This window comes from Buteo buteo, chromosome 29, assembly GCF_964188355.1.
Source record: "Buteo buteo chromosome 29, bButBut1.hap1.1, whole genome shotgun sequence".
NCBI classification, from domain to species: domain Eukaryota; kingdom Metazoa; phylum Chordata; class Aves; order Accipitriformes; family Accipitridae; genus Buteo; species Buteo buteo.
Genome location: NC_134199.1, coordinates 2244199 through 2271937, shown reverse-complemented (window position 1 = coordinate 2271937; position 27739 = coordinate 2244199). Strand labels below are relative to the sequence as shown.

The 27739-nt window shown below is 46.9% G+C and overlaps 1 protein-coding gene across 7 annotated transcripts; it reads right to left on the bottom strand.

Annotated features, from left to right (window-relative positions):
• Window positions 1–691: 691 nt before the first annotated feature.
• NAGPA (N-acetylglucosamine-1-phosphodiester alpha-N-acetylglucosaminidase) lies at window positions 692–20143 on the bottom strand. Of its 7 annotated transcripts, none has more exons than XM_075018381.1 (12): window positions 20010–20143; window positions 19153–19638; window positions 9017–9156; window positions 8347–8455; window positions 7890–8018; window positions 6812–7020; window positions 5576–5671; window positions 5141–5269; window positions 3889–4020; window positions 3643–3703; window positions 2741–2986; window positions 692–1929 (listed from the first exon to the last, which is right to left on the bottom strand). In XM_075018381.1, exons 1-11 carry the CDS (start codon window positions 20132–20134, stop codon window positions 2764–2766), a joined length of 1839 nt encoding a protein of 612 aa, XP_074874482.1. In that variant the 5' UTR covers window positions 20135–20143; the 3' UTR covers window positions 692–1929; window positions 2741–2763. The 7 variants fall into 7 exon arrangements, 6 of the variants coding, with proteins under 6 accessions (XP_074874482.1, XP_074874483.1, XP_074874485.1 ...); XM_075018382.1 differs by having other exon boundaries at window positions 692–1926; XM_075018384.1 differs by having other exon boundaries at window positions 5624–5671.
• Between the last annotated feature and the right edge of the window lie 7596 nt (window positions 20144–27739).

Genomic DNA, 27739 nt, shown 5'->3' with positions numbered 1-27739 from the left:
AGGCACTGAGAGCTGTCTTCGCTGTTTCTCAGCTTCCTGTACTTGCTGTTGGGGGACGAGTGATCCTGGTTGTCATTATGTGAGGAAATTCTGAGCGACTGCAGTCACTTTGGCTTTGGCTGCGTAGATGGGTGTGCTGCGGAGTTTGATGCTGCCTCATTTGCTTCAGTCTTATGGTTGGCCAGTTTGGTTGTATCAATCTCCTTTCAGCAACAGGGGAAAAAAACCCAACTTTTAATAAGAATTTCTAATCCCAATTTGGTTTATCCATCAAAAAATTTTGAATATGCCATAATCCAGTCATCTTAAATATGTAATGCTTACTGCAACTCAGAATTGCTAGTAGGAAGGGGTGAGCCCAGCTGTCCACTCAACTCAGGTGTGAAGCTGCTATGTATTGATGCAGTAGCTAAGGCCAGCTGTACTAGAGTCAGAGGAATCCCTTATTTCAAAATGCATTTTACTAGCTCACACTTAATACCTGTAATGTTTATCCTGTGAGCCAAATAATGCAAGAAACAGAGCTATTAGACTCTTAAGGACTAAAGTTGACAAGCATTTGTCAAAGATTCCTGCATGCTATTAGCTTTAATATTCTTCCAACATGTTTGTGATGATTCTTATACCTGATTATTTCTCTCTTGGAAGGCTAAATTGGAATCATGTGACATGCATTAGCTTTTAATGACATCAACATCTACTTCCAAGCTATTAGTTATGTATACAAGTTAAATGGGCATTAATTTTTTTTAGCAAGCACTTACTTTCTCTCCCTTGCAGCTGTCTTCATTTTTTACATATTGAAGTCCTGATTTTTCTCAGCCAAAAGACCCCAAACATTCTTTAAAAGCACACTAGCAAAATGCAGAGTGCTTTGTAATGTGTTACTTGACAACAAATGTACTTATTTACAGTATTTGTAGGTTCTGGTAAGAGCTGTACATTTCTGTATGTTGGAAATAAAAAATAATCTCTAAAGAACATGTCTAATTGTTTCAGGCAACTCTTCAAATTGTGGTAAACTGAAAATTTAATCATATGTGCTGCTGTCTTTACCCACAGAAATGGAGGTAAAGCTTGCTTGTATTCAGTTATTCCTACTTTTTAACTAAAATATTCTTTAATTTTCTCCTGTAGAACCAGCATTTTTTGTTTTCGTACCACAGAGAAGGCTGGTACAACACATCATCCTGTAGTGTAATTGGTTATTTAAAATAAAGAAGGCCCACTGCATTCAAATGGCCAGTCGAGATTAACTGGAAAAGGACTGCATCTTTATTCTACAACTGCATATTAAGAATTTGAGTTTCAGGCAGTTATCACTAAAAGACTTTATTCAAGTTTCAAATAGCCTTCTGTAAATAGTAGAAAAATAGAATCTTCTCTTTACAGACTGATTTGATGCCAACAGTGGCACAAAAAATTACATATCCTTGGAGAGGTAAAACCACAGTGCATAAAAATGTTAATATTCAGGCTCAGACAGGCTTTAAAACCCCCCTTTACAGCATTAGAGTAGCACATTAGAGGCTAGTTTTCCCTCATGTGGAAGCAAGCTCACTTTTTTTTTTTAAATGCGTTGTGCAAGGATGTGTTCTAGTAAAAGGTCAGATTTCCAGCTGAGATGTTCAGGATCTTGGGCTGCCTGAAGCTCTTCCTGATGGAGGCCCCAGCTCACTGCTGGTGGCTGTTCCCTCTGACAAGGGAAGGGCAGTTCTAGCAGCAGTGAGCAAGGGCCACCACGTGGACTGTCCCGCTGGGCTGATCAGGCTGGGGTAGGGCGAGCCCAGTCCCATGACTCGGTCCTGTTGTGCTGACCATGCCAGGCTGCTGCTGTCTCTTCTCTTCCCTTTCCTTCCCCAAGTGGGAGAGCTCCAGGCTGCGGTCCCTCAGTGGCAGCCCACACAGCTGAGCAGAGCACACCAGCTTCTGGGAGATATGAGAGAATGCAAGAATGAAATTTTTGAACTGACAAGGCTCTTTATGTTGCTGTACTGTAAGAACCTACCAAAAATGCAGTGCTTATCATGCACCTTTTTGACTACTTCTAGGAATAAGTATTTGGTAAGAAAACACTCTGGCCCTCCAGTCAACACAGGTCAGGTGCAAGAAAGCCCTAACCCTGTGTGTTAGCCTTTGAGCCTACCACTGTGGCCAGGAGGAGGAATGCTGTGGTTTTATTGTGTACTGCACCTGTTTCAAGATTTTAAACCAACTTTTTTTTTCAGTTTTCTGATAAAAGTCTGAGCTTACTAGGGAAGGGCAGACAGGTATAGACTACACCATCCTTAAGTCTAGCTTTACGCTAGGGGCAATTTATCTTGCATCTTAAAAATACTTACTACTACTCAGGTGAGAAGGGACGTTTCTGAAGAGCCTGCAGCTTACATTTCTCACCTGTTTCCCTCCAGTATTGGAGGGAACCACCCACTTCCTCTCCTGCTAGAGCAAAGGAATTCCCTTATCCCATTCCATGTGTGTGGAAGCTGGCCCTATGGCTTGTGCCCTGCATCCTCTCATGGCAACTAATTATGCAGTCCCATTTGCTCCAGCCAGGGCAGCAGAGGAAGGCAGGGAAGCTAGCCATGTTCTCAGCAGGGCTGGGCCAGAAGCAAGGCGGTTTCTTGGACTGAAGGATCTTGCTGCTGCTCTCGGGTTAGTCAGCGGTTTTATACTCCAGTCTGAATAGCCTCGGTAACGGTCAGTGCTGAGTGGCAGTACAAGGGGCAGAGTGAAATACCTCATCTCTTCTCATCTGGGACTCTACAGGAGTGCCTGGCTTTGGTCCTGAGTATCTTCTGTCTCGCAGGCAGCAGATGTGGAGGTGTGACTGGCTTCCCCATTCATCTCCCTCAGGGGGTGGTAGAGATAGTTGCCACTCTCATGGCGCCTCTCTGACCTGGCCTTGAGAAACAGGCCTACGTTTCCCATGGTGCTAATTACCAGAAGCAGAGCCAAGACAGAGGTCATGAAGATCCAGGTTTTTCTGTCAGACAGAAGCAAAATCCACATAAGCAACATCTCTTGACCTGCTTTCACATGCTCCCAGTGTGCAAATTATTTCTCAAAGTTTGTACTCCCTTCTCTGACATCACAAGCTTGCGGTGAGAACGTGCTCTGTGAAAGCCTTTGAAAGGCTGCTCCAGCAGCCAGAGCACATGGCTGTTTTTAGCTTTCCACTCAGTTAACAAGTGACCAGCTGTGCCTGCAGAGTGACTGTAGCTTTGCCAACACCACAGAAGCCACGCTCTGGTGTCAGAACTGCCCTTGTCCGTTTGTTGCCTATACAGTGCATCAGTGGGAGAGGAAAGGTGGCTCTCGTTTAACTGTGAGCTGCAGAGCACCAGGCTCAGAGCATCAACTGTCACTGGTGGGGGCTTCAGCTCAGCACTTGTCTTAAGGTGCTAAACGCTTAATCGTGCCTTCCCTATCCTCATCTTTCCTGTCATAAGAGCTGTAGGTGATACAACGAAGTCAGAACACAGATGCTTTGGGCAATGAAGCAGCAGGTCTCTAAGCTTCACTGACACATGGCCCTGCCACCCAGGAGGTGGTGTGAACAACTCCATCTCACAGCAAGCAATTGATGGCATGGACTCAGTGTATACATATAGATGTATATGACGAGTATTACACACTTACTCTGACAGAGAGAATTTTTCTTTGCTCCTTCCCTTATTCTGGGAAGCCAAACACAGCCCAGCTGGAAAACAAAGAATAGCGGGAAGAAAGGTAGTATTGGGAGATGGTGTAAAATTCCACTAAAAAAGAGCAAGCTTAGGTAAGATGACAGCCAGCCAGAGCTGGTAACTAAGCAAACACAACATTATGCACTAAAGCTGCTCTTCTAACTTTTTTTTAAGACACAACCACTGTAACCAGAGATACCTTTGTTTAACTGGTCCTGTACTGCCAATTCATAGGTGACATTGCAGCTGCCTGTCTCCCGGTCGCAGGGACACATGTGTTCACATGCACATCGTTTCTGGCAGTTTGGCCCATACCAGCCCATGGGACACTCTAGGGAATTGATTACAAAGAAGTCGGTCATTGTCAAAGCTCCACCTGCTTTGAAACCATCCAGCCTATGACTGCCGCTCCCCCCTGCCCCCAGCTCAACCGTGCCTGCTTCCCCAGCTGCACCAGCTCAGTGCCAGGAAGGATGGGCACACTCAGAGCTTTAGGAAAGGCTCAAACCTCACCTACATCTCACTGAGGTATTTGTGTTGCTTCTGTCACCACAGCAGTCTCTGGCCTTGTTGCTTCCAATGGATTTTTCTTCCTGCCACATCTGAGCTACGGTCCTGCGGCTTGGGCTCATAAGCAAAGGTGGAGGGAGGGCAGCAGTGGCCAGTTCCTAAAGGGAAGCAGTCAGGTCCCCAGCTTTCCTGCAGCCTGACAAAGCTGTTCTGCCTGCCCACCCTGCTTCCTCCAGCCTGAAAGCACCCAACTGTGAGTTAACTGCTATTATTTTGTTTACTTCACAGAGAAGATTTTTGTAAAATAGGGATCAGGCTGGCTGGGTGTTCCTAGGCTGAGAACAAACCACGCACACCAGAAGTTTACACCCACACTGTAATTAACTCGTCCTGTCACCAGAGCACGCTGTTCAGTCAGGTACACGGGGGGCCCTCGAGCACTTCAGAAAAGCTGGAGCCGTTACACAATCAAGAACATCCCTAGCTCTGTTAGCACTAGCATGTGTACAGCCTGAGTTCGAAGGTCATAAGCCAGAATGGCCCTTTGGAGCATTTCACACTCACTGACCCGGACCACCTGAAGCCTGGGCTGCAGGCAGGGCGTCGTGTGACACCCTCAAGTGAAGGATCTTCAAGTACTCATGTTCTACACTCACGAGCTTGGGAAAGCAGCCCAGTTCTTTGGGGCAGAGACTAAACAGGCATCCACAATTTTCTAATGATGAAGAAAACCCTTTCCTCTCTGTTCCTTCCTTTTCTTTTTAGCCAGTTTGGCTAGGACAGGCAAGCCCTTAAGAGCTGGGAGCTGGCAGGTTACACTCCAGCTGTGAAGTTCAGGCCTGAGCCTGCCCAGCAGACTTCATGCTTGCTTTGCCCACAAGAGGTGGCCCAGATGTGACACAAAAGCCTCTCCCCAGGCCGTTATTCAGAGCAGCCCTTACCTTGCTCACAGCTGGTGCCATAGTACCCAGCCGGGCAGGAACAGGCTCCATGCACAGGGTCACACGAGCCACCATTCTGGCACTGGCATTTCTGTGTGCAAGCGTCCCCATAGAAACCACTAGCACAAGCTGCAGGAGACAAGCAGAGATCTCGTCAGGGCCCTCACTACAAAGGCAAGCAATCCCACCCCATGCTTATACCCCTGGAGTATTCACTGGCACAGGGAGTTGACAGCTGCTCAGAGAACAGAAGCAGAATAAGGAGCAAGGGCTTAAAGTGCTTTGCACCAAGCCAATCATAAGATGCCCAGGCTCCGATTAACCTCACGCTGACAAAAAGGAAAGCACACCGTGTAGCCTTTCCCTTCACTGCTCCCTCTTGGGGAGCCACCCGCCACTGCAGGCTGCCAGCCATTAGGAAGTGGTTCACATTACCCTCTTGCTGCCTATGAAGAAGTGGAGTGGAGTGGAGGTCAGCATTACCTTCGCTGCAGTTGGTGCCAATCCAGCCAGCATCACACCGGCATCCAGCTGTGCAAACACACAGGAACAAGCATTAAGAGTAGAGAAAGACTTAGAAATAGCAGGAACTCAAAATTAGGAGCTTCTGCTTCTTGGGGTGCTCTCTTAACTCTCCCTGCCAGGGAACCCACAGAAGAAGAATCCTGAACTCACACACAGGTGAGGTTTAAATATGCACCCCCCTACAGCTGCCAAACACAGCAGAACCCCCTGCTGATGGGATTTCGAGAGATTAACTCTGGGTGAACTATCAGCAGCAGCTGCATCCACTGAGCTCTGCCCAGTCACTTCACTGGTGCAAACCTGACTGTGAGTCAAATCAGGGAGGTAGCACAGAAACAGGGCAACAGGATTGAGCAGGCACAGAGGAGCAGAAGTTGCGTGGTGTATATTATGGCAGTCCCTAGATGCAAAATGAGTTTATGGAAGAGTAGCAACTGCATACTTGTAAAAATCATGAAGCAGGGAAGTCAAATAAAGAAGGAACATTAAGGGAAGGGGGCAGAACTCAGCTGCTCTATCACACAGCGTAATACACTGCCCTTCCCATCAGCAGATTTACAAACAAACCGGGAGCACAGCCCCAGGGGCCAGAAAGAGAAACTGAGACATAGAGTTTGAAGTCAAGTCCTATTTACAGGTCCAGTTTCCAGATCTGAGTCCCAGCCTGGCCCTGCTGCTGTCTCCTAAAGGCAACATGTTCTGACCATCTCTGCTGCTGCTTCAGATGCTGGAGGGAAAGAGGCGAGCAGTTCCACACACCCAGAAGGTAAGACAAGGGCCAAGGTACACAGCACCTGCGGGCTTCCAGAGTCAGGGCATGGGCTGGCCAGACAATCAGCACCGGCAGCCCTAAAAGGCTGGGCTCCTGGGTCCGGGGAGCCTCACCAAAGGGTGCTGCTCTCTGCAGCGAAGGAAGCGGCTACTGCTGGTGCCAGTTCATGTGAGCTGCACTCCTTCACACCAGAGTGGGAATGGACTTTGTGAACCAGCCAGGACTGCACACAGCGATGCACTGAGGTGCTTTGCAGGCAGGTAAGTGATATTCCCCATGTATACACTGCCTGGATCTGTGCTTCCCCTAGAGCTACCCACGGGCACCCACTGGCATCTCCATGTTAGAAGCCTTTGCACACCACAGTGACTTACAGTCGGTGCAGATGCCGTGCATGCTGCAGTTGGAAGGGCCACAGTCCAAGATGTCACAGGCTGGACCTCTCCAGAAGTCCTCAGTGCAGTGGCACTCCCCTTCCACGCAGTTCCCGTGACCGCTGCAGTCTGCAGGTTCGCAGGCAGGCTCGTGGATACACATTATGGTCGAGATGCTCCGAGGGCAACGCCACATGTTGTCAAAGGAGCTGGGGACAGAAGACGGGTCCCATAAGACGTGCAAGCACTGTGCTGCTCCCAGCCCTATGTGAAACCAGTTGATCTAATGCACAAATTTTCATCCTGATTCACACTGGCAAACAAGAACATTAATAATGGGGAAATATAAAGATAAAACTAGATTTGAGTCAATGTTTTAACTAAGTGTTAACTCCTACTGGATAGGAGTCATTTCAAACATGGAATTACAGAAAGCAACATGCAAAGTCTCCCTTTAAGCAGTCCCAGCTTCCCTTAACTTGGGTGTTCAACATGCTTTTTCTTGAATGTTATTTGCTTTGACATAAGTGATGTCATTGCAGTTATAGCAACGCCTGCCTTTCAACTGTCAGACTGCAAACTGAATTTTAAATCCTTTCATGTTTGCAGTCAGAAATGACTAAAAAGCTAAATTTAAAGTAAAATATTCTTTAGGTTCCTTCACGTAAGGCAGGGCAGGGTCTCTAAGTCAGTGTTTCTCTTTCATAATAAAAAGCTGTTGACAGATCTCTGCTAATTCCTGTGAATGTGCAGCTCTGACTCTCCAAGTCTAAGAGCTGTTTCCTTATCTGATTCCCACATCAGGCCACTCAGTGATGTCGAACAGCTTTGCTGCATGACTGAAAACAGCTAAACTTTAATCCTGGATGACTAAATGGAAAAAACATGTAGTCACTAAATCGCTTTAAATTTTAGAGTCACTCTCTCTCTCAAAATTTGTCACTTGCCTTTACATTGTGATCTCCCAGCAATGCAGACTAACTCCCTTGCAGAGCAGAAGGGTAGGACTGAGCTCTGCACGCTAACGGGAGCTGCGTGGTTACTTGTGCAGCCCTGGACATGGGCTGCCAGCACCTACCAGTGCTCAGATGGATAGCTTGCAAGGGTCCCATTTAAGACCAGCGTTGCAGACCCTCCACCATCCAGGTTGATAGCATTGACAATTCCCTGATGCTTCAGAAATTCAGCCATTTCCCAGAGGTTGACTCTGCAAAAGCAAGTTGTTCATTGCTCATTCATGCTATTTGACTTCAAAGAAACTGCTATGCTAAGAAGCTTGGTCCCTCACCTCAGTGGAAGCGGGGAAGCTCTCCCACCGCAGGTGTGCTCACTTGCTGCCTGGAGGCTGCCTTAGCCTTTTCTGGCTCTGCCAGAAAGACACCAAACAGTGGTGTGTTCAACCAACCTCTTGAGCTCTGCCAGTCTCTGCCTTAAAATAAATTACTGGCAGCCACAGAGTCCCTCCAGTTCCAGCAACAGAATTTAAAGAACGATCTTGCACCTGCCCCAAGACCTTACCACAACCCTAGCCTTACCCTCTGGATTCTGTCTGTCCATCCACATGAACCAAGACCAGCTGCCCCTGATTGTCGTGTCCAACTGCAGTCCTGGCTGATATCACATTGATGAACTTGTCAAAGGTTCCTGTGCAGGAGAGGGAATAATTCACACACCATCTGGGTGACAGAACTGGCTGTTTAGACACATCTGTCTGCAAAACAGCTCCCAGCAAGGAGCTCATCTAAATTGAAACACAATGAGAACAGAGCTCAGGTTCCTCTTGTTCATTCAAGCCCATCTAGGAATAACATTTCCAGAAGCACTCATGTCAAGGTTTTTGTCTGGCACAGGCACAAAGAAGGGGATTCAGAAGCCCTCAGTTTAAAACTCCTGTAAGCGGCATCTGCTTTGAGTTTCTCTGGACAAGTATTAACACCAATCATGCCACCACTATTTACAGTCCTCAGTGAATTCTGTTTAACAACCTTGAACAGGTGAGTGCAGCCTCATCTTGCAGGCAGCCTATTTCTTGTACTGCGCTTGCCGCAGACTTGGGGTAAAGTAGCACAGAAGAAATTTGGACCTCATGAGTGAGTAGCAAACTGCAACTAGACAATATAGTTTCCACTGCTACGCCCTCCTTCCAACAGCCCCATCAGACAGACAATCTATACCCAGGCTGAAGCTAGGCTTTACAATATTTACCTGTGGTTTGAATTTCACCACACTCAGCCATTTGACTCTGACTGATGTACACTTCTCCATCTCTTAGGAGCCAAACTACCCCACTCACAAGCTGCACAAAAGGGTTTGCTTGATCCAAGACATCTTCCTCAGACAGGTAACTAGGAAAGAGAGAGCAGGAGGGGTTACCCACAGTCACAGCAGTCTCATGTAAAAGCCTCTTCTGCTGCCAGCAGGCTCCAGAAGCAGGGAGAAGGGGAGAAGGTGGCTGAATGAAAGCTAGCTACATCTAAAACTAGAGGCCAAGCAGTGTGAAACATCACTTTAGCAGCCACAGTGGACCCTGTTCTCCGCTATTCTGCACAAAACACTGTTAATGACAGTCCCAGGCCACTGTGCATGAAACAACTGCCAACTGTGTGGCCAGTGGACCTGAGCCAGGATAATAAGGGCAGAGCCATTGCCAAATACTCAGGAGCTGTGGAAGCAGCTGTAACATCTTGCTGTCTGTCAGCTTCCATTCTGCAAAACAGTGACACCAAACAGCTTTTGAGAGGGTTTTCAGCAACAGCATCCAGTCTGCCTACAGCTGCACTAAGGGGAAGACACTGCTGGATGCTACCTACTCCCCTCTGTCTGGGAAAAAGCTTCCTCTACTCTTCCAGACAGCAAAACCTTTCACTGAACAGTCAGACAGTAAAAGGACTGTTCAGCAACCATTACCATGATCAGGCATTGTGTGTCACTGCAGAATGCTTCCCAAGGGATATTCTTGTCTCAAGAATTAGGGTGCTGAGTAACATCTGCCTCATCAGAACCTGATGCTAGGTGATGTTTGCAACTGACAGAAGACAGCAGCAAAGGTTGGGGCTGAAGAGCTGAGCTTTCGCTTTAAGTTCTGCCAGTGGTTTTTGGTTTAAAACTGATTGCTCTATGTGCTCCAGACATGTCTTGTGGGAGCTGGATGCTCAACTTCTAGCTTTTCAGTATCCATGACTGCAGCTGAACAAAGCTTCATGCTTTGTAGGAAAGTGTAATTGAAAATACCCGAATGGAAAACATGCAAAAAGAAATCCCTGTACGCACGGGAAAGGAACACAAAGACAAAATGAACACAGCTGAAAATGGATCAAATTGCACAACAGCTTGAGCATGGACTAATCAACAGTCATCTTTTAAAGCCTGCAATTATCCATCCTCAGTCCAGGTGGTAGAGGCAGCATCTTTGCTAGGTGGGGGGTAACAATGTGCCCCAGTGCACCCTCCTGCTGCTTGTGATATAGTGTGAAAGGGCCAAATGTGAATTACTTTCCCCACTGCCCTGACAGCCCAAATTATTTACACCAAAACTATTTCTAGTGTCATGTTTTGGAAGCTGCAAAGACACCAAGCAGACAGCAGCTCACACAGTGCCCTGACTCCATTTAACATGGGAGATCTTGCTGGAGCAGGAGAGAAGCAGGACGGAGCTGAGATTAAAGATTCAACGGCGACCTTGCAGCTGCTGTTGGTCCCCTCGGCAGAAGCCCCCTCATTAAAGGGGACATGTCACCAACTCTGCCAGCCCCTTTGCCACGTAAATTAGGGCTGTGGTTCTCAGAGCCGTCAGGGAATGGCTGTACACTAAAGCCCAGTCTTGGTACAGTCAATTTGGCTTTGCTGGGGTCTGAGGGCACATGGGAGTGGGCTAACAGAAGGGTGGAGAATACAGCCAACAGATGCAGCAGCTTCCAGCCTGTTTCTCAGTCTTCTGAGGTGACCAGAAGGACCTCTGGGAACCCTTCTAGGACCTTTAGGGTGCCTGCTGCTCTTGGGGAAGGGTAGCTACTGGGGGCCTTTACTTCCAGCAAGTACTAAGTTCTGTCAGCTATTCCTCATCAAAGGGTGCTTTGAGCTTTTGTCTCCAGCTGATTAGGGAGTGTCACACCAGGCTGAGACCACAGCTCCCAAGAGTCAAGAGATGTTGCAGCTCATGCGGTGGGGAGCTGGAAATTCTGTAGAGGGCAGTGCCTGTGGTCAGCTCTGGTGACACACCACAGGGCACAGTCTCCAGCACCAACTTCTGCAACTATCTCTAGTACAGCAGACACTTCAATTCAGCTTGAGCTGTGGAGGGAGAAGGCAGTGCTCCAGCTCTCGGGCTGCAGGGAAACCTGTGCCTCTTGCTGAAGCTGATGGTGGGAAATGGTGTCCTAGTGCATGCTGGCTGAGGAGCTATGCTGCCGGGACAAGGAGCTACAAGAGGAGGTCTGCACACTGCACAGCAGCAGGGATGATGAGAAAGAGATGGACAGATCTTTCCTAATAGCCTGCAGAAACAAAACCCTGAACCCCACAACATCCAGAAGAAGAACCCAGGACCTGCTTGCTGGGGTGGCAATTCCTGTGATGATGAAAGCTGGAAGACTGTGAACTCTGGCACCAGGAGGGAGCTCTTCCTCCACCCAGGTTCAGTGCCCTGGCAGCAGGCAAGGGGCTGGGAGCTCTGTGAAATAAAGTGTCTGTGTTGGCTGAACCTGAACCCTGCAGCAGCACCAGAGGAGGTGGGTGAGTGATAGGTGGAAGCTCCCTGCTGCGGGGCAGAGGCCCCCATTTGCTAGCCTGTCTAGCGAGGTTTGCTGGGGGTCAGATCTGGGATGTTGTGGGGAGACTGCTGAGACTTCTCCAGCCCCCAGACTGCTATCCCCTGCCGCTCTTCCACGCGGGCACCAACAGCACTGCCAGGGGAAACTACGAGTGTATCAAGAACAACTGCATAGCTCTGGGGGTGATAGCCCGGGTGGTCCTCTCCTCAATCCTGCTGGTGAGGAGGAATGGTTTGAGAAGCAGTAGATGGATTCTGTGGGTCACTGTGCAGTAGCACGGCTCATGTTGACAATAGGAATTTGCTTTTTACAAAGCTAGAACTCTCTCTGAGGACTGACTGGCAGAGATGGCATCCGCATGACCAAGTGAGACAAAAGTAACTTCTGTAGAGGCAATCTGGTGGGGAAAGCTTTAAACCAGGAAAGCAACAGGAGGGAAATAATCGCCCTCAGTCAAGTGAGGAAGCGGTAGACCAGGCTGGCAAGTGAAGGTTACAGGGTCATATGGACAAGAGAACATGAAACAACAAAGTATTAACAAAAGGTGAGCGCACCATATGCACACAAATAAGGAAGTGGTGAGGGGACTCATGGGGAAGCTTTTGCCCTCTTCCTGGAAAATCAGTGGGTGCCTATGGGAAGTTGTACAGTAACGCAAGCAGTATAAGCACAAACAGGAGGAATCAGAGGTCTGTGCAGCTGCAGGGCTACAACCTCGCTGGGATCATGCAGACATGGTGGGACAGTGCATGTGACTGGAATGCTGCAATGGATGGATACAGGCTCTTAGGAAGAGCCTGTACCCAAGGAGGGTGGTGGGAGAAGTGGGAAGCAGCTGCCCTTTACATGAGACAGCAGCAGGAACGCCTGGAGGAGAGGCAGTGGGGTAGCCCTGTATGTTAGGGAATGTATTGATTGTCTAGAGCTTAATGATGGTGATGATAGAGTTGAGTGGTTTGGGGTAAGATTCAGAGGGAAGGCCAACAAGGCAGATATCATGGTGGGAGTCTGTTGTAGACCACCCAACTGGGATGAAGAGGCACATGAAATATTCTGTAAGCAGCTGTGAGAAGTCCCACAATCGCTAGCCCTTGTTCTCATGGGGGACTTCAACTTACCAGATGTCTGCTGGAAATACAATACAGCGGAGAGGAAACGGTCCAGGAGGTTCCTGAACTGTGTGGAAGATAACTTCCTGACACAGCTGGTGAGGGAGCCAACTAGGAAAGGCACCCCGCTGGACCTCTTGTTTGTGAACAGAGAAGGACTTGTGGGTGATGTGATGGTTAGAGGCTGTCTTGGGCACAGCGATCATGAAATTGTAAGTTTTCAATTCTTGGAGAAGTAAAGAGGGGGTCAGCAGAACTGCTACCTTGGACTTCTGGAGGACAGACTTTGGCCTGTTTAGGATTGGTTGAAGAGTCCCTTGGGACACAGTCCTGAAGGGCAAAGGAGTCCAGGAAGGCTGGACGTTCTTCACGAAGAAAATCTTAAAGGCGCAGGAGCAGGCAGTCCCCATGTGCCAAAAGACGAGCCGTCAGGGAAGAACACCGGCCTGGCTGAACAGAGAGCTTTGGCTCGAACTTGCGGAAAAAAGGAGAGTTTATGACCTTTGGAAGAAGAGGCAGGCAACCCAGGAGGACTATAAAAATGTCATGAAGATATGCAGGGAGAGAATTAGAAGGGCCAAAGCCCACCTAGAACTTAATCTGGCTACTGCCATAAAAGACAGTAAAAAACATTTCTATAAATACATTAGCAACAAAAGGAGGGCTAAGGAGAATTTCCATCCTTTAATGAATGCAGGGGGAAACAGTGACAAAGGATGAGGAAAAGGCTGAGGTATTTCTTTGCCTCAGTCTTCAACAGTAAGACCAGTTGTTCTCCAAGTACCCAGCACCCTGAGCTGGAAGACAGGGAGCAGAATGAAGACCCCACAATCCAAGGGGAAGTGGTTAATGACCTGCTGCACCAGTTAGACACACACAAGTCTATGGGGCCAGATGGGATCCACCCAAGGGTACTGAGGGAGCTGACAGAAGTGCTCACCAAGCCACTTTCCATCATTTATCAGCAGTCCTGGCTAACTGGGGAGGTCCCAGTTGACTGGAAGTTAGCAGATATAACGCCAATCTACAAGAAGGGCTGGAAGGGTCCAGGGAACTACAGGCCTGTCACTCTGAACTCGGTGCTGGGGAAGGTTATGGAGCAGATCAGCTCGAGTGCCATCACGTGGCATGTACAGGACAACCAGGCAATCAGGCCCAGTCAGCATGGGTTTGTGAAAGGCAGGTCCTGCTTGACTAACCTGATCTCCTTCTATGACAAGGTGACCCACTTAGTAGATGAGAGAAAGGCTGCAGATGTTTACCTGGACTTTAGTAAAGCTTTTGACACCATTTCCTACTGCATTCTCCCGGAGAAACTGTCTGTGCATGGCTTAGATGGGTGTACTCTTTGCTGGGTAAAAAACTGGCTGAGTTGTGGTGAATGGAGTTAAATCCAGTTGGCAGCCAGTTACAAGTGGTGTTCCCCAGGACTCAGTACTGGGGGCAGTTCTGTTTAATATCTTTATCAATGATCTGGATGAGGGGATCAAGTGCACCCTCAGTAAGTTTGCAGACAACACCAAGCTGGGCAGGAGTGTTATCTGCTGGAGGGTAGGAAGGCTCTACAGAGGGATCTGGACAGGCTGGATCGATGGGCCAAGGCTATTTGTATGAGATTCAACAAGGATCAGTGCTGGGCCCTGCACTTTGGTCACAACAACCCCATGCAATGCTACAGGCCTGGGGAAGAGTGGCTGGAAAGCTGCCCAGCGGAAAAGGACCTGGGGGTGTTGGTGACAGCCGGCTCAATATGAGCCAGCAGTGTGTCCAGGTGGCCAAGAAGGCCAACGGCATCCTGGCCTGTATCAGAAATAGTGTGGCCAGCAGGAGCAGGGAAGTGATGGTCTGTCCCCCTGTACTTGGCACTGGTGAGGCTGCACTTCAAATACCATGTTCAGTGTTGGGCCCCTCACTACAAGAAAGACACTGAGGTGCTGGAGTGTGTCCAAAGGAGGGCAACGAAGCTGGTGGAGGGTCCAGAGCACAAGTCTTACGAGGAGCGGCTGAGGGAACTGGGGTTGTTTAGCCTGGAGAAAAGGAGGCTGAGGGGAGACCTCATCGCTCTCTACAACTACCTGAAAGGAGGTTGTAGCGAGGTGGGGGTCAGTCTCTTTTCCCAGGTAACAAGCAATAGGACAAGAGGAAATGGCCTCAAGTTGTGCCAGGGGAGGTTTAGATTGGATATTCGTAAAAATTTCTTCACCGAAAGGGTTGTCAAGCATTGGAACAGGCTGCCCAGGGAAATAGTTGAGTCACCATCCCTGGAGGGATTTAAAAGACATGTAGGTGTGGTGCTTAGGGATGTGCTTTAGTGGTGGTTGGCAGTGCTAGGTTAACGGTTGGACTTGATGATCTTAAAGGTCTTTTCCAACTTAAATGATTCTATGATTCTGCCTAGGCACTGACCACAAGCTAACTCAGGGCTTATGGGATAGGATTAGAGCTCTGGCAGATCAGTGTGGGTGACATCATGGTGGATCTCTGCCACAGACTGCCTGGTTGAGAAATAGTAGCTAAGACTTTCAGAAAACTGGAAAAAGCCTCATGTTCACAGGCCCTGGCACTTATGGGGGACTCTAACTCTCCTGGTACCTGCTGAAAGGGTGTCCTGGTTTCAGCTGGCATAGAGTTCATTTTCTTCTTAGTAGCTGGTACAGCATGCTTTGGATTTAGTGTGACAATAATGCTGATAACACACTGATGTTTTAGTTGCTGCTAAGCAGCGCTTATCCTAAGTTAAGCATTTTTCAGTGTCCCATGCTCTGCCAGCAAGCAAGTGCACAAGAAGCTGGGAGGGAGCGTGGCCAGGACAACTGATCCAAACTAGCCAAAGGGATATTCCACACCATAGAACGTCACGCTCGGTATATAAACTGGGAGGAGTTGGCTGGGGCGGGGTGGATTGCTGCTCGGGCATCAGTCAGCGGGCGGTTAGCGATTCTATTGTGCATCCCTTGTCTTTTCTTGGATTTAATATCCTTTTTTTTGTTTTTATATTCCTTTTGATTATCATTATTATATTTTATTATTGCTATTATATTTTATTTTACTTTAGTTATTACACCATTCTTATCTCAACCCATGAGTTTTACTTCTTTTTTTCGATTCTCTTTCCCATCCCACTGGGAGGGGGGAAGAGTGAGTGACTGAGCGGTTGCATTGGTGCTTAGTTGCTGACTGGCCTTAAATCATGACAGTCCTTTTTGGTGCCCAGTGTGGGGCTTGAAGGGTTGAGGTAACAACCAATCTGACCAGAGCATGTTAAAACAAATTTGTTATAAGCATTCATTATATTAGTTTAATAGTCGCTGGTCACAATGTTGATTTATTGGCTCTTAAGAGTTGTCGCGCTCATTCTGAGTTATGTTATGTATCACCTTATCTGTGCTGCTGCTTATCATCCGTGGGAGGTGGATTAAGGTTTTCACTCTGTTGTACTATGTAACACTGATTTATGGTATGATAAAATTATCTGTCATGGGACTAATCTGGTATTTGTACTCAGCATTGCTGTTATCTCTGTACTTCGGGAGCCATCTATCGGAAACTATTAATAATTACACCCTTTACCTTTTCTCCACGGAGAGCCAACCTATGGGGTAGACACCTTCCTTCACCTTCCTCTTCTCCTCCAGGCTAATTACAACAATGTTTGAGAATTTTTAATATCCTCAGAACGTTAAAACTAACATGGTCCTATTGCTAGGAACTAGCATGTTCCTGAATGTGGTTCAGGCCTTGTTTAAGGTTAAACAACTATTTTAAGAGTATCTCCCAGATACCAGAGTGGCAGGGTGTGTGGAATACCATGGGCAAATGCCTAGGGCAGTGGGCACCTCCAGTGTTTTGGAACTTCACCTTTCAACAAGGGCAGAATCCTGAAAAACTAGTAGAACATTTGGAAAAATAATGCTGTCAACTCGACAATTCCAGGGAGACACAAATCACTGCAATGTGCTGGGGCCTGGCCTGTGCCTACTGAGCCCTGTTCAACGCTATTCAGTACCCTTAAGGGGAAGAGAAGGTCTCTGGATCTGAAAACAAAATGACAGGCACTGTGGTTACTCCAACCCGTGACAGGCTCTGTAGCTGAACCAGAGAATCAACCCATGCCAGTATCAGTCACCCATGTAGAGAAGAAGAAATACTCAAAAAAAACCCCAGCTTGCTTAGCAAAGGATGAAGGTGAACCAGGATCATCACGAGAACAGGAGGAAGAGGCAGAACCAGAGATAATCACCCAATCCCTATCCCTGAGTGAGCTGCAAAAAGGCTTCAGCTGTCATCCAGGCAAGCACATTATCACCTGGCTGCTCCAATGCTGGGATAATGGAGCCAGTAGCACATCCCCTGTCACGCACCAGGCTCCGGGAAAGTCAAACAATACAATGGACTGTTAAAAGACTACATTGAAAGCAATGGGTTGTGGGACCTTCAAACATTGGGACACACATCTAGCAAAAGCCCCACCTGGTTAGTCAACACCAGAGGACCTGCCAATCGGGCTGACCCTGCCCCACCAGAACTTTTACGTACTGTAGAAGGGGATGAACTCCCCCTAGTGCACATAGAATATATGTTAGGGAAGACAGTCTGGGTTAGTCCTGTCTCAGGCAAATGCAAACCCATTCATGGGATTGTTTTTGCTCAAGGACTTTGGTGGATGATGCAGAAAGATGGGGAAGTCCGATGTGTCCCTCAAGGGGATTTGATTTTAGGTGAGAACGGCCAATAGATTAAATTGTATGATGTTGATTGCTATATAATCCTGCCACTGTATGTCATCGTTATTATAATTGTTAAATGCTATATCAATGGTAGTACAAGAATCACTTAGATTAATGAAGAATGAACTTTGATAAAACTGAGCAAAGCACAGCAGTGATGGAACCAGGACTGACTGCACGCAACAATCCAACATTACACACCATCCTCCTGCTGTGCCCATTGTCACCCACCTGCTGCACCACACCAAAGCCTGATCCTGCTCTGCTGACTGAGCAGACTTTGCACCATCCCGCCTGCCCAGAGAGTTTGTTATGACAGATGGAACCCAAAGTCACGGACTGAATGAACTCAACAGACATTTTATAGAGATGGCCCATACACTGCAGAAATGATATCTGTGTGTATGTATTATAAGAGAGGAAAAGTGGTGGTGATTTATTGGAAATGTATTTGAAAGTGTGGGATCTGGGCATGACATAAATGATATAGAATAAGGGGTGGATATTGTCCTGTTTTCGGCTGGCATAGAGTTCATTTTCTTCTTAGTAGCTGGTACAGCATGCTTTGGATTTAGTGTGACAATAATGCTGATAACACACTGATGTTTTAGTTGCCGCTAAGCAGCGCTTATCCTAAGTTAAGCATTTTTCAGTGTCCCATGCTCTGCCAGCAAGCAAGTGCACAAGAAGCGGGGAGGGAGCGTGGCCAGGACAACTGATCCAAACTAGCCAAAGGGATATTCCACACCATAGAACGTCACGCTCGGTATATAAACTGGGAGGAGTTGGCTGGGGCGGGGTGGATTGCTGCTTGGGCATCAGTCAGCGGGTGGTTAGCAATTGTATTGTGTATCACTTGTCTTTTCTTGGGTTTTATTTTTCTCTCTTTTTTTTTTTAATATATTCCTTTTCATTATTATTATTATTATATTTGTTACTATTATATTTTATTTTACTTTAGTTATTACATCATTCTTATCTCAACCCACAAGTTTTAATTCTTTTTTTTTTTGATTCTCCCCCCCATCCCACTGGGAGGGAGGAGGAGTGAGCAAGCAGCTGCATGATACTTAGTCGCTGGTTGGGCTTAAACCATGACAAAGGGCAACACAGCAGAGCGCAGGCAATCCAGGAGTTGCCTGGATTTCTACTTAGCGGTAAGTAACTTAACATAAGACAAACTTTTCTACTGTAAAGGGTGGTCAATCACAGGAACAGGTTTACCCAGAGAGGTTGTGGAATCTCCATTTTTGGAGATGTTCAAAACCCAGCTCAACATGGCCCTGAGCAACCTGCTCCAACAACACCTGAGCAGGGTGTTGGACAAGGCACCTCCAGAGGTCCCTTCCAACCCCAGTGTTTCTGTGCTGCAGCCAGAGCAGTTACATAGTCCGCCCTGCCTCTCCTCTGTGGGGAAGACAAAGACCTCTCCCCCTTCTACCATAATCAAGGGTATCTGTTGCATGTTGGGAGAGGAGACACAGGAACTTAAGCAGCTAGAGATCATCAGATAACTCACCCAGCTTCTCTTCACGCTAGGACAAAAAGCCAATGGCCAGAGAGATAGCTCAATGGGCTACAGGTAGGACATCCCTAATTTCAGCATTCAAAGCCTGCTTCTACTCTAATTGGGAGAGGCCAAGGAGGCAGTGCCTGGGCAGTGCTTCCTGCCTCGGCGATGCCTACCAGTCTTCAGGGAGGAGAAAGCGCTCTCCAAACAAGCCCCAACTCCTTACCCGAACACCATGGTGCCATCCTTCCGGATGCCAAACTGAGCGTTTTGCAGGCCTCCAGAGTTTTTCACCAGCTTTCCATCACTCACAATGTTCCCAAGACACTCTCCGGTTCCCATGTCAAAGTACCCGCCGTTCTGGGCCACGAGACACTTCCCGAGCTTTGCGGTCTCTTCCACGGGGGCTCTGCGTTGAGCCTGGCAGCCTCCCACACCGCCCGGCTCTAGCACGGAGAAGGTCCTCAGGGGGTTCCTCACAAAAGTGAAGTGGCCATAGACCACCTTGCGGTCCTTGCCCTTGGGGGGGACGTACGAAACGAACGTTCTGGTGGTAGCCACTGGGCCGCCCGTCCTGTTGTCGCTGGGCCAAGTTTCGTGTGTTACGTTGCCGTACTTGAGGGGCTGACAGTCTCTGACGTACCTGTGGTTGTGCCGCGGGCCGTGCCGGGAGGGGAAATAGGGCTGCAGCAGAGGGTCGCTGGGGGGGCTCCTGCAAATGAGAAGATCCGTTTGCCCCAAGGCTGCCCCGGCAGAGCCCGCCTGCAACCCCGCCTGCTGGGACGCGAGCTGCTCGCCTCGGGGAAGGCCTCACCGACGTCCCGGGCCCCGCTTCCCCCCTCCCCTCGGGCAGTCCCCGGTACCGCTGTATCCCACCCCGGCTTAAGCGGGGGGCTCGCTCGCTTAGTAGCCGCACCACCAAGCCGACCTCGGGGCACCGGCCCGGCCAGAGCCCCAGGAGCGAGAGCGGAGCGGCGCTACGGGCCGGGAAGGGACGCCCCCCCCCCCGGAGCCCTCTCCCTCTGCCGCCCGCCCCGGGACGGCAGGGCTGGCACCGCGCCGGGCACCCCCGCGGACACTCACCCGCCGCCGCGGGCCGCCTGCAACCAGCCGAACGCCGCCAGCGCGGCGGCCACCACCGCCCGCCCCGCCGGCCCCGGCGGCCGCCGCCCCCCGCCCGCGGCCCCCGCCGGTCTGGAAGCCGCCATCTTGGCGGGCGCTCAGCGGGCGGGCGCCGGTAGCCCGCCCTCTGCCGCCCGGCGGCCGTTTCCCGCCGTTTCCCGCCGGCCCTCAGTCAGGCAAGGGCGGCGGAGCCGGGAGGTGCCCGCCGCGCCCGGCCCCCGGTAGGTGCTGTGGGTGCGGTCTGGGCTCAGCCCCGTGAGGTGAGGAAACATTTATGACTAGAAAGATGGAAAGAAATACTTTTGAAGTCTGTTGTTTCGATAATAAGCTGTGGCCTGTCCCCGTACGGTTGACGTCGAGGTGTCTGAACTGGCTTTAGCCTCAGGGAGGACATGCTCTCCGGTCTTCAGAGTCTGGCGTTTTCCCATCATCATCTCTGACAGATTCTCACAGACAACGACGTAAATACGGCCTCTACAGCCACTACAGCTTCATCATCTTCATTTGGAGGATTAGGATTTTGTCCATTTTCCAGAAGTGAAAAATAACTAAATTGGGGAGGGGGGGGGGGGGCGGCGATGGGGGGTGACGATCTATTTAGTCAGCTCCAGGATTTCCTAACAGTAACTTCAGTGGCTTGGATTCTGTGATACCCATTGGCTAACAGTTAGGACGAAAACTCTTGGAGAGCCTTAGTTTACAAATCTGAAAATTTTTGCTTTCAAGAAATATCCAAGTCAAATACATGATTAAAAGAAGCAAATCCTCCATTCCTCTATCTGCCTGTACGGTAATTGTTTTTTCTAACCAGGAACTATATGCCAGACCCCTCATTTTCAGTAAAAATGTTTCTCTTTCTAATCTCTGTAGTTCTATTTTGAATCAAAACTATTTTGTTAACAGTGGTAAGGGCACCTGCTTTATTCACTGTGCTTCATCAAGTGCTTAGTCCTGCCACTTCCTCCAGCCATACTGACTGCTCCAAACACTTCTTGAGTTTCGTATTTCTTTCTCTTGACTGCAGTAGCTTGCTCTTGGCGCTTGCAGCCCATTTTCAGCTCTAGAACTGACCAAACAAAAGAGACTGTTTGGAAAGCCATAACCCCTCAAAGAGCAACAGTAAAAGCAGGCACCCCTCAGTTTTCTACTAAATTCTAACAGGTTAAATAGCAGAGGAAATTAATTGGAGGGGTTTTGCCGGGGTTTAGGGGCTAGTTGCTGGGGGGAGTGTAAATGCTAACTTCAGGATATTGTTTCAGTGTTTCATTGCTCTGTTCTGAGCCATACCCATCACTGAGGAAAATATTGCCTGTATGTCATTATATTGCAAATGAAACTTCAAAATGTTTATATTGGGAATAAAATACATCTTTTAGGCGTGCAGTCTGCTCCCATGCTGGTGGGGCTAATCTTAAAATCCAAGCCTCTGTTGCCCCTGGAGACATGGCTCTGGCACGGACTTTGACATCTGTGAAAGCAGAGGGCAGGCCTGCTGCTGCTGCCTGGCAGCAGATGCTCCTGTCCTCTTAGGGTGGGGGATGCAATTAAACTCTTTTTTTTTTCCCCTGTGTGCAAATGTCGCTTGATAGAGAAGTTTCATATTTTTATTGCAAAAAAATCAAGCCTACTGCTGGGCTGCATTGCACACAATTTCCTTGAGCTACTTGGTGAGTGGGAGAGAGGGGAATTCACAGAGGAAGCATTGGGAAAGCCCCATTCACACTGTGGAACAGTTCATTACATTTGCCTGATGTGTGTTTATGTCTGTTCAGCCTGCATGAGACTGATGATGAGCTCAGTTAGCTGTCTCCTTATTTTCAGGCATTTGATTCTGTAAATGATGTGATACAAGGGCAGGTATCACCCCTGTGTGAATGGGGGAGTGGGGCTGTGGAGCCCCATGCCCGAGGCTGTATTGCAGAAGCTGGTCTTTCCATGGCCAGTGCTGAAGCAGGAGGGTAATGCCTCACTCTCAGGGTAAGTGTACCTGGTATATGTAAGTGTGCTGCTGTCTTAGGTACCTTGCAAGTGGAAAAATGTACTTTTATTTCAGAAATGAACTGTAAAACTCCCTTAGCACAAACCAGTGCATTTAAAGATCTTAGCAAATGGCTTATTATCCCTCCACTTTCATTCAGCAGTGGAGAACTGCATGTGTCCTGCTTCTGTTTCGAGCTGGAAACAAGACTATCCAGTTGAAACTCCAGTGTGGACTAACCATGTGGTTTTAATGGTCTAAACTCAGCAAGCAGAGTACTCTGGCAGTCCATTAAGGATCGTGCTTTGTCTTTTGCTCAAATGCCTTAAACTTTTTGCAGGGAACATCCTGTACTAAGGGCTTAAGCAGAAGGCTTCCACCTAGTTCCCAAACTTGCCATGTCTTTTCTGTAGCTTACAAGAAAGGCCAGGATCACAATGTGGGGTGTAGAATCCACAGGCCAAAAGCTACCTTTAGAAATCCATAGGGAACAGAAACCTCATGCAAACTGGAATGAAAAAAAAAATATCCAAAACAAAACAATATTTGAAAACTGAATAGTCTTTCCTCTCCATACAGGGTATTTACTTTGCAATTTACTTTCCTCTCTAAAGCAGCCCCTCCCACTGCACTAATATTAAGTACTGCATGGAATATAAGTAACTTGTTTTTTTACAACTTTTCAAAGAGGGAAGGGTGGGTATTGTCAGAATTTCAGTGTGTGTTTGTGGTGACACGAGATTTCCCCATTAATGGAGATAACTACCTGTTGTTAAAGAGAACCAGTCTCAATTTCAAGCATGTCACAAACACACCTCCCCAAAATACAGGTTCTAAAGTATATGTGTGTGCAGGTGCTGGCAAACCACCTTATGACCACGCTGGACTGAATGAATCTCAGAAGCTAAGCTGTCCTGGGCTCTGGTATGAAGACATAGCTCCAAAACTAAATTAGGTTTTAGTCTAAGTAAGTCAGGTTCTAAATCAGTATATTTCTGTTTTCTCCACCCAGTGGAGATCAGCCAAGCTTGCCATTTTTTATTTTTTTTCTGTTACCACAGTGAATAGCATGAAAGGAACGTGCATGCTGATGTCTAGATCTAATACTAGCTCCATCTCTGTCTTGAACCTAAAGTTCAGCCCAGCTCTGAAAATTAGGGCGTGAACACAATTAACAGGTGTTTGACCCTTTTCCTGTAATTTGAAAATTTTTAGTTGTGGAAAAACATGTCTAATAATTACTAATTTGAATTGGCCTATGGGAACTCACTGGGAATCTTATAAGCCATACATACTGGCTCTTCTCTTTCTGATTAGCTTACTGGCCTTCTTCCTCTTCTATGTCTGTATCTGTAGAACCGGCTGGAAGTAAAAAATTTATTTCTATAATGTATACCTGTATTTGTCTGAAAATATGTCTAAGCCAATACAAATCAGTCAGGAGAGACTCTCTTTGGGAAGGCATGTAAAAATTTCCTCTAACTAGGTCACTTCTTTTTACCTTCACACTTTCCTTAGGGGTTTTTGGGTGGGAAGAAAAGGAATAAAGCAGATAAAAAGCAGCTAGTGAGATTAAAAGGCAGCAACTGAAAGAAGTGTACAGAGTTTGGAGTGGTAGAGGGTGCTATGGGTGGAAAAAGAAGCATTTTTAAAAGGGTCTTTCCATGCCATTCTCCCCTCAGAAAGGAAGATTGAGGGTGGAAAGCTTGGTGAAAAAATTATGTGCTATGGTTCTATCCAGTGCTAGCTGTAGTCTTAGCATAAAGGGGAGAGCAGCTCACATTAGATGAGGTTAGGCAGGTGTACAGTTCACATCACAGCATGTACTAAACAGAATAAAATTAATTTTATATTTTAGAGCATGGTGGTCTTTAGAGGAACGCTTAGCTTGGAGCCAGGGAGTCCTACCTTTGAAACACCCTAGTCTTTTCATCTTCAGTGCAGAGAGCAAAGCACGGGTGATTCTCAGGAGCATCATAACAGGCTGAGGGCTCAGCACTAGGCTACCTGCAGTAGCATTTCAGGCTACCTAGAATTGCTTCCAAACTGAGCTCATTCTGTGACTGACTCCTTTCATCTCCACTGTAGCAGGGGTTGCACTTTAGAAATGAAGCAAACAGGAGAACAAACACAAGAAGCAAATTACCTTGCTGTTAAAAATGGCAATAATTTATCATCTGACGATATAGCACAGCTTCAGCAGTCTGAACCCTTTGAAGTCACATGGGGTTTGTGACTACTGTTAGTCCATACCCCCACAGTGCAGGTGTGATGGGTGCAAATATTTATTACAGAGATATTCCATGTTAATTTTTTCAGTGCAAATGAAAATAACCATAATACAATTTTTAAAAGGTTTGTACTACATATATTATGTGGCAATAAGAGTAGCCAAGGTAGCAGCTGGTTCTTGTGAGGTTAGCTTGAGACACTTGGGTTGGTGACTTCTGGGATTAGTGAAGTTCAACTAGTCAGAAGGATTTAGGCTTCTGTCTGTCTATTTATTGCACTTGCAGCAATCTGTCAGGGGTAGGAAGACGAGATGGATCCTAAGTGCCTACACGCATATGTAGTGTGTATCTGTCAGGGAGAACACGTTTGGTGATGTTCACAGGAACAGACATGACTCAAAAGCTGTGTAGCACTTTGGGTTTTTTAAGCACTCTGCAGTGTAACCCAATGAATAACATAATGGCTAACTGGTTAGTCTGTTTTGGCAAACATCCTGAGATATTAACAGGGATGAAAAAGGAATTAAAACCGAAAGTGTCTTGGAACAAAAATCTGCTAACTCAGCGCTGCTCTTCAGAGCAAATATTGCTGGGATGTATACAAATGGACAATTTAAGCCAGGCAGTCTTAGGAAACTGGTGCTGGGTCTAGATTTTTGACTCACTGAGCATAAGTAGACCATTTCCAGAATAAACTGCAAACAGCATTTCCAAACTTTCTGAAATGTCACAGGAAGAAAAGAGAGGAAAAGCCTTTAAAAGCATAATTGTTATTGAATAAATATGAAAAATTTTACAAGCAGAAGGAATTTCTCTCACAAAATGCATTTCTCATAGATGCATTCATCTCTCCCTATTTTCAGAACCTCAGATATAAGCGATGACTACACCATATTTATCTTTCTCCAACTAAGTGCTCTGAAGACTAGATAGGCAAAAGAACATTTATTGCGACTCTACCTTTATAAACTCAAGTCACTGTATCTATAAAGCTAATATAAAGCTTGTAATTTTAAGTAGTTTGATAACCTGCCAGAAAATGCGGGTATATGCCTGCAGGAATCAGTCAGTCACTCATTCCATCACAGGATGTGGTATTTGCACTCTATTCAAGGAAGTAAATAAGAAAAGCAATTTGCATTTCACATTAAAGTGATACGCAGCAAGTAGCTGTCAGATGAGCTAGGTGAGAATAAAATGAGAGATTCCCAAAAGAACAGATCTCCTACAGGTTGGTATGGTTGTGTGACTGCCATGCCAGGGATGTATGTGTAAAAGTACACTAGGGACATGGGACAGCAGGGCTTTTTTTGAAGACACCTTGGCTGCTTTCCTCGTTAGAAAAAGATGCATTCTGAACAGGATCTTTGAGCAAATATTCCAGGCTTTATTATCTCGTTGAACCAGTCTGCCCACACTTGTAATTAGTCACGTGCTTTAAGAGGAAACAGTGGTTTAATTGCCTACATGCTGGTAGACAATATGGAGAATTACAAGGGAAATAAAAAATCTGATATCTGTTTTTGTTATAGGGGTAAAAGAAACATAACCAGCATACCATTCAGGCTGGGTGGCTGTTAGGGTCTACAGAACAGCACCCTTTATTTGTGTCTTTATTCCTATTCATAGTGAAGAAATACCATTTGTTCTCTGCATTGTGTGACACAGCTTATTTGATTCCTGGTCAGTACCTCTAATCTAGTATTAAACTCTTGCGCAAGGCTCTAACTTAATGATTTTTCTGTGGGGTTCAGTTACTTCCACAGGGCCTAGGCAAGATAATGTGGCAAATGTTTCTGTCAGGAGGCTTCTATTTGCTCTTGGCATCTGCATTTCCACCAGAAAACAGGGATCATCAAACTGCAAACAGCTCAAAATTGTTTATTACATACATGTATTAGGACCCAGTGGAATGCAGATGGTGAAAGTATTTAGAACCTCGTAGGATCAGGACTAGAGACAGCAAATTGAGAGATGTCACAGAAATATCCAGGATATTAATTTAGATCCAGTGAAGTTGAAGATCTCTTTAGAATTTGGTAGAATCTGAGCTAAAGAAAAATTTATGCATTCAGTGGTAATGGGGCTGCACTGAAATCATCCCTGACTCTCTGGGATACTCTAAAAGTTACCAGGAAAAACCACATTGTGGACGACTGTCCAGTATTGCTATAATTAAAAACTAGCTGCCAAGGTGGAACTCCTCTTTGTATTGCAAGACAAGATTGTGATTTAAAATGTCTAATCCTATTTCACCGTGGAAGGAGCACTAGTATTGCTCAAGGACCCGTCACCTCTCTGTGCAAGCGGCATTCCCCATTGACAGTCTGCAACTGTCAACTGTCCTCATTATTGAATGAGGTTACATGGCTTGCATAGGTGATGATCTGTACCGATTTTAAAACCATGTGCATTTGGAAGCCTACAGTACAATTTAGTCAGGGAGATCAAATGGTAAAACTGAACTGCAAGTTAGAACTTCAGCTGGACTTTATAGCCATCTCTGCCCCATGAATTATGTGTGACCCTGAGCTCAGCCTTTGACCTTGGATAAAATACTTTCTGTGCTCTACCATAACCAGCTGTTGAGATAAGTGTAGTCCTATTTTTTTACCTAGTGGGGATATTGTCAGTCTTTGCTGTGATAGCCACTGAAGAAAAGAACCTATCCTTTATATAATGAAAAACATTTTATTTCATTATATGAATTTGTATCACAGTATGAATAGCTTCAGTTGACATCTGTTATGTGCAGGACTTCTGTAGTTACAAAGATCAGAAACATGGACAGACAGATAAATACTGGAGTTTCCACATGAGTTGAAAATGTAAGATTTTTAAGATTTCTGAATTTCCTAGTGCTAGGCATCCTGCAGTATAACTCAGATACAGAGATATTTGACTCATTTTATGGATGATGATGAACATTAGCTCTCTAAGTTAAGCAGCTGGCCTTAGATAACGTAGCATTTGTTCAAGTGTTTTATCTTACAAATGCTGTATCCATCGTGTCTTCCAGGACCACCTTTTTTTTTTTTTTTTTAACCTATATTGATACATGGTAAAATGATCATATGGCTGGTGAAAGTGAAATTTAACCACCTTTGCTGACAAGCCACCTGCAAATGGACTCAGTGTTTCCCCGTACTAGTTTGTCAGGGCCCTGAGTGCAGCAGCAGGCCCTAATTGCCCTGAGCAGACCCACCTGGGGCCTCCATCCACACCTTCTGCCCATGGGCCCAGAAGGCTCATTTAAGCTCAGGCCTGGCCTTCAATTCTTCCATGAGCTATGTTGGAGATGTACCTGTTTCCAGGCTGGTTCCTAAATTGTTGTTTAGATGTAGTGGCTTGATCTTGGCCTCATGACCTTGCTTTTGTCTGATAATCAATGGACTGGCAATGGGACCTGTTGCTGTCATCACTCAGCTGGGGTTGCTGTCGGACTGTGCCCTGATGGTGAGACCATTGCCTGGCCTGTGCTG

Excerpts from the sequence above, each read along its gene's own strand:
- NAGPA (XM_075018381.1), bottom strand. The coding sequence starts at position 20,134 with ATGGCGGCTTCCAGACCGGCGGGGGCCGCGGGCGGGGGGCGGCGGCCG. Across the intron at positions 8,019-8,346 it reads GGACAGACAGAATCCAGAGG|AGTCAACCTCTGGGAAATGG; the intron begins GTAAGGCTAGGG and ends TTGCTTTTGCAG. Across the intron at positions 5,672-6,811 it reads GCACGGCATCTGCACCGACT|CTGGATGCCGGTGTGATGCT; the intron begins GTAAGTCACTGT and ends GTGTTTGCACAG.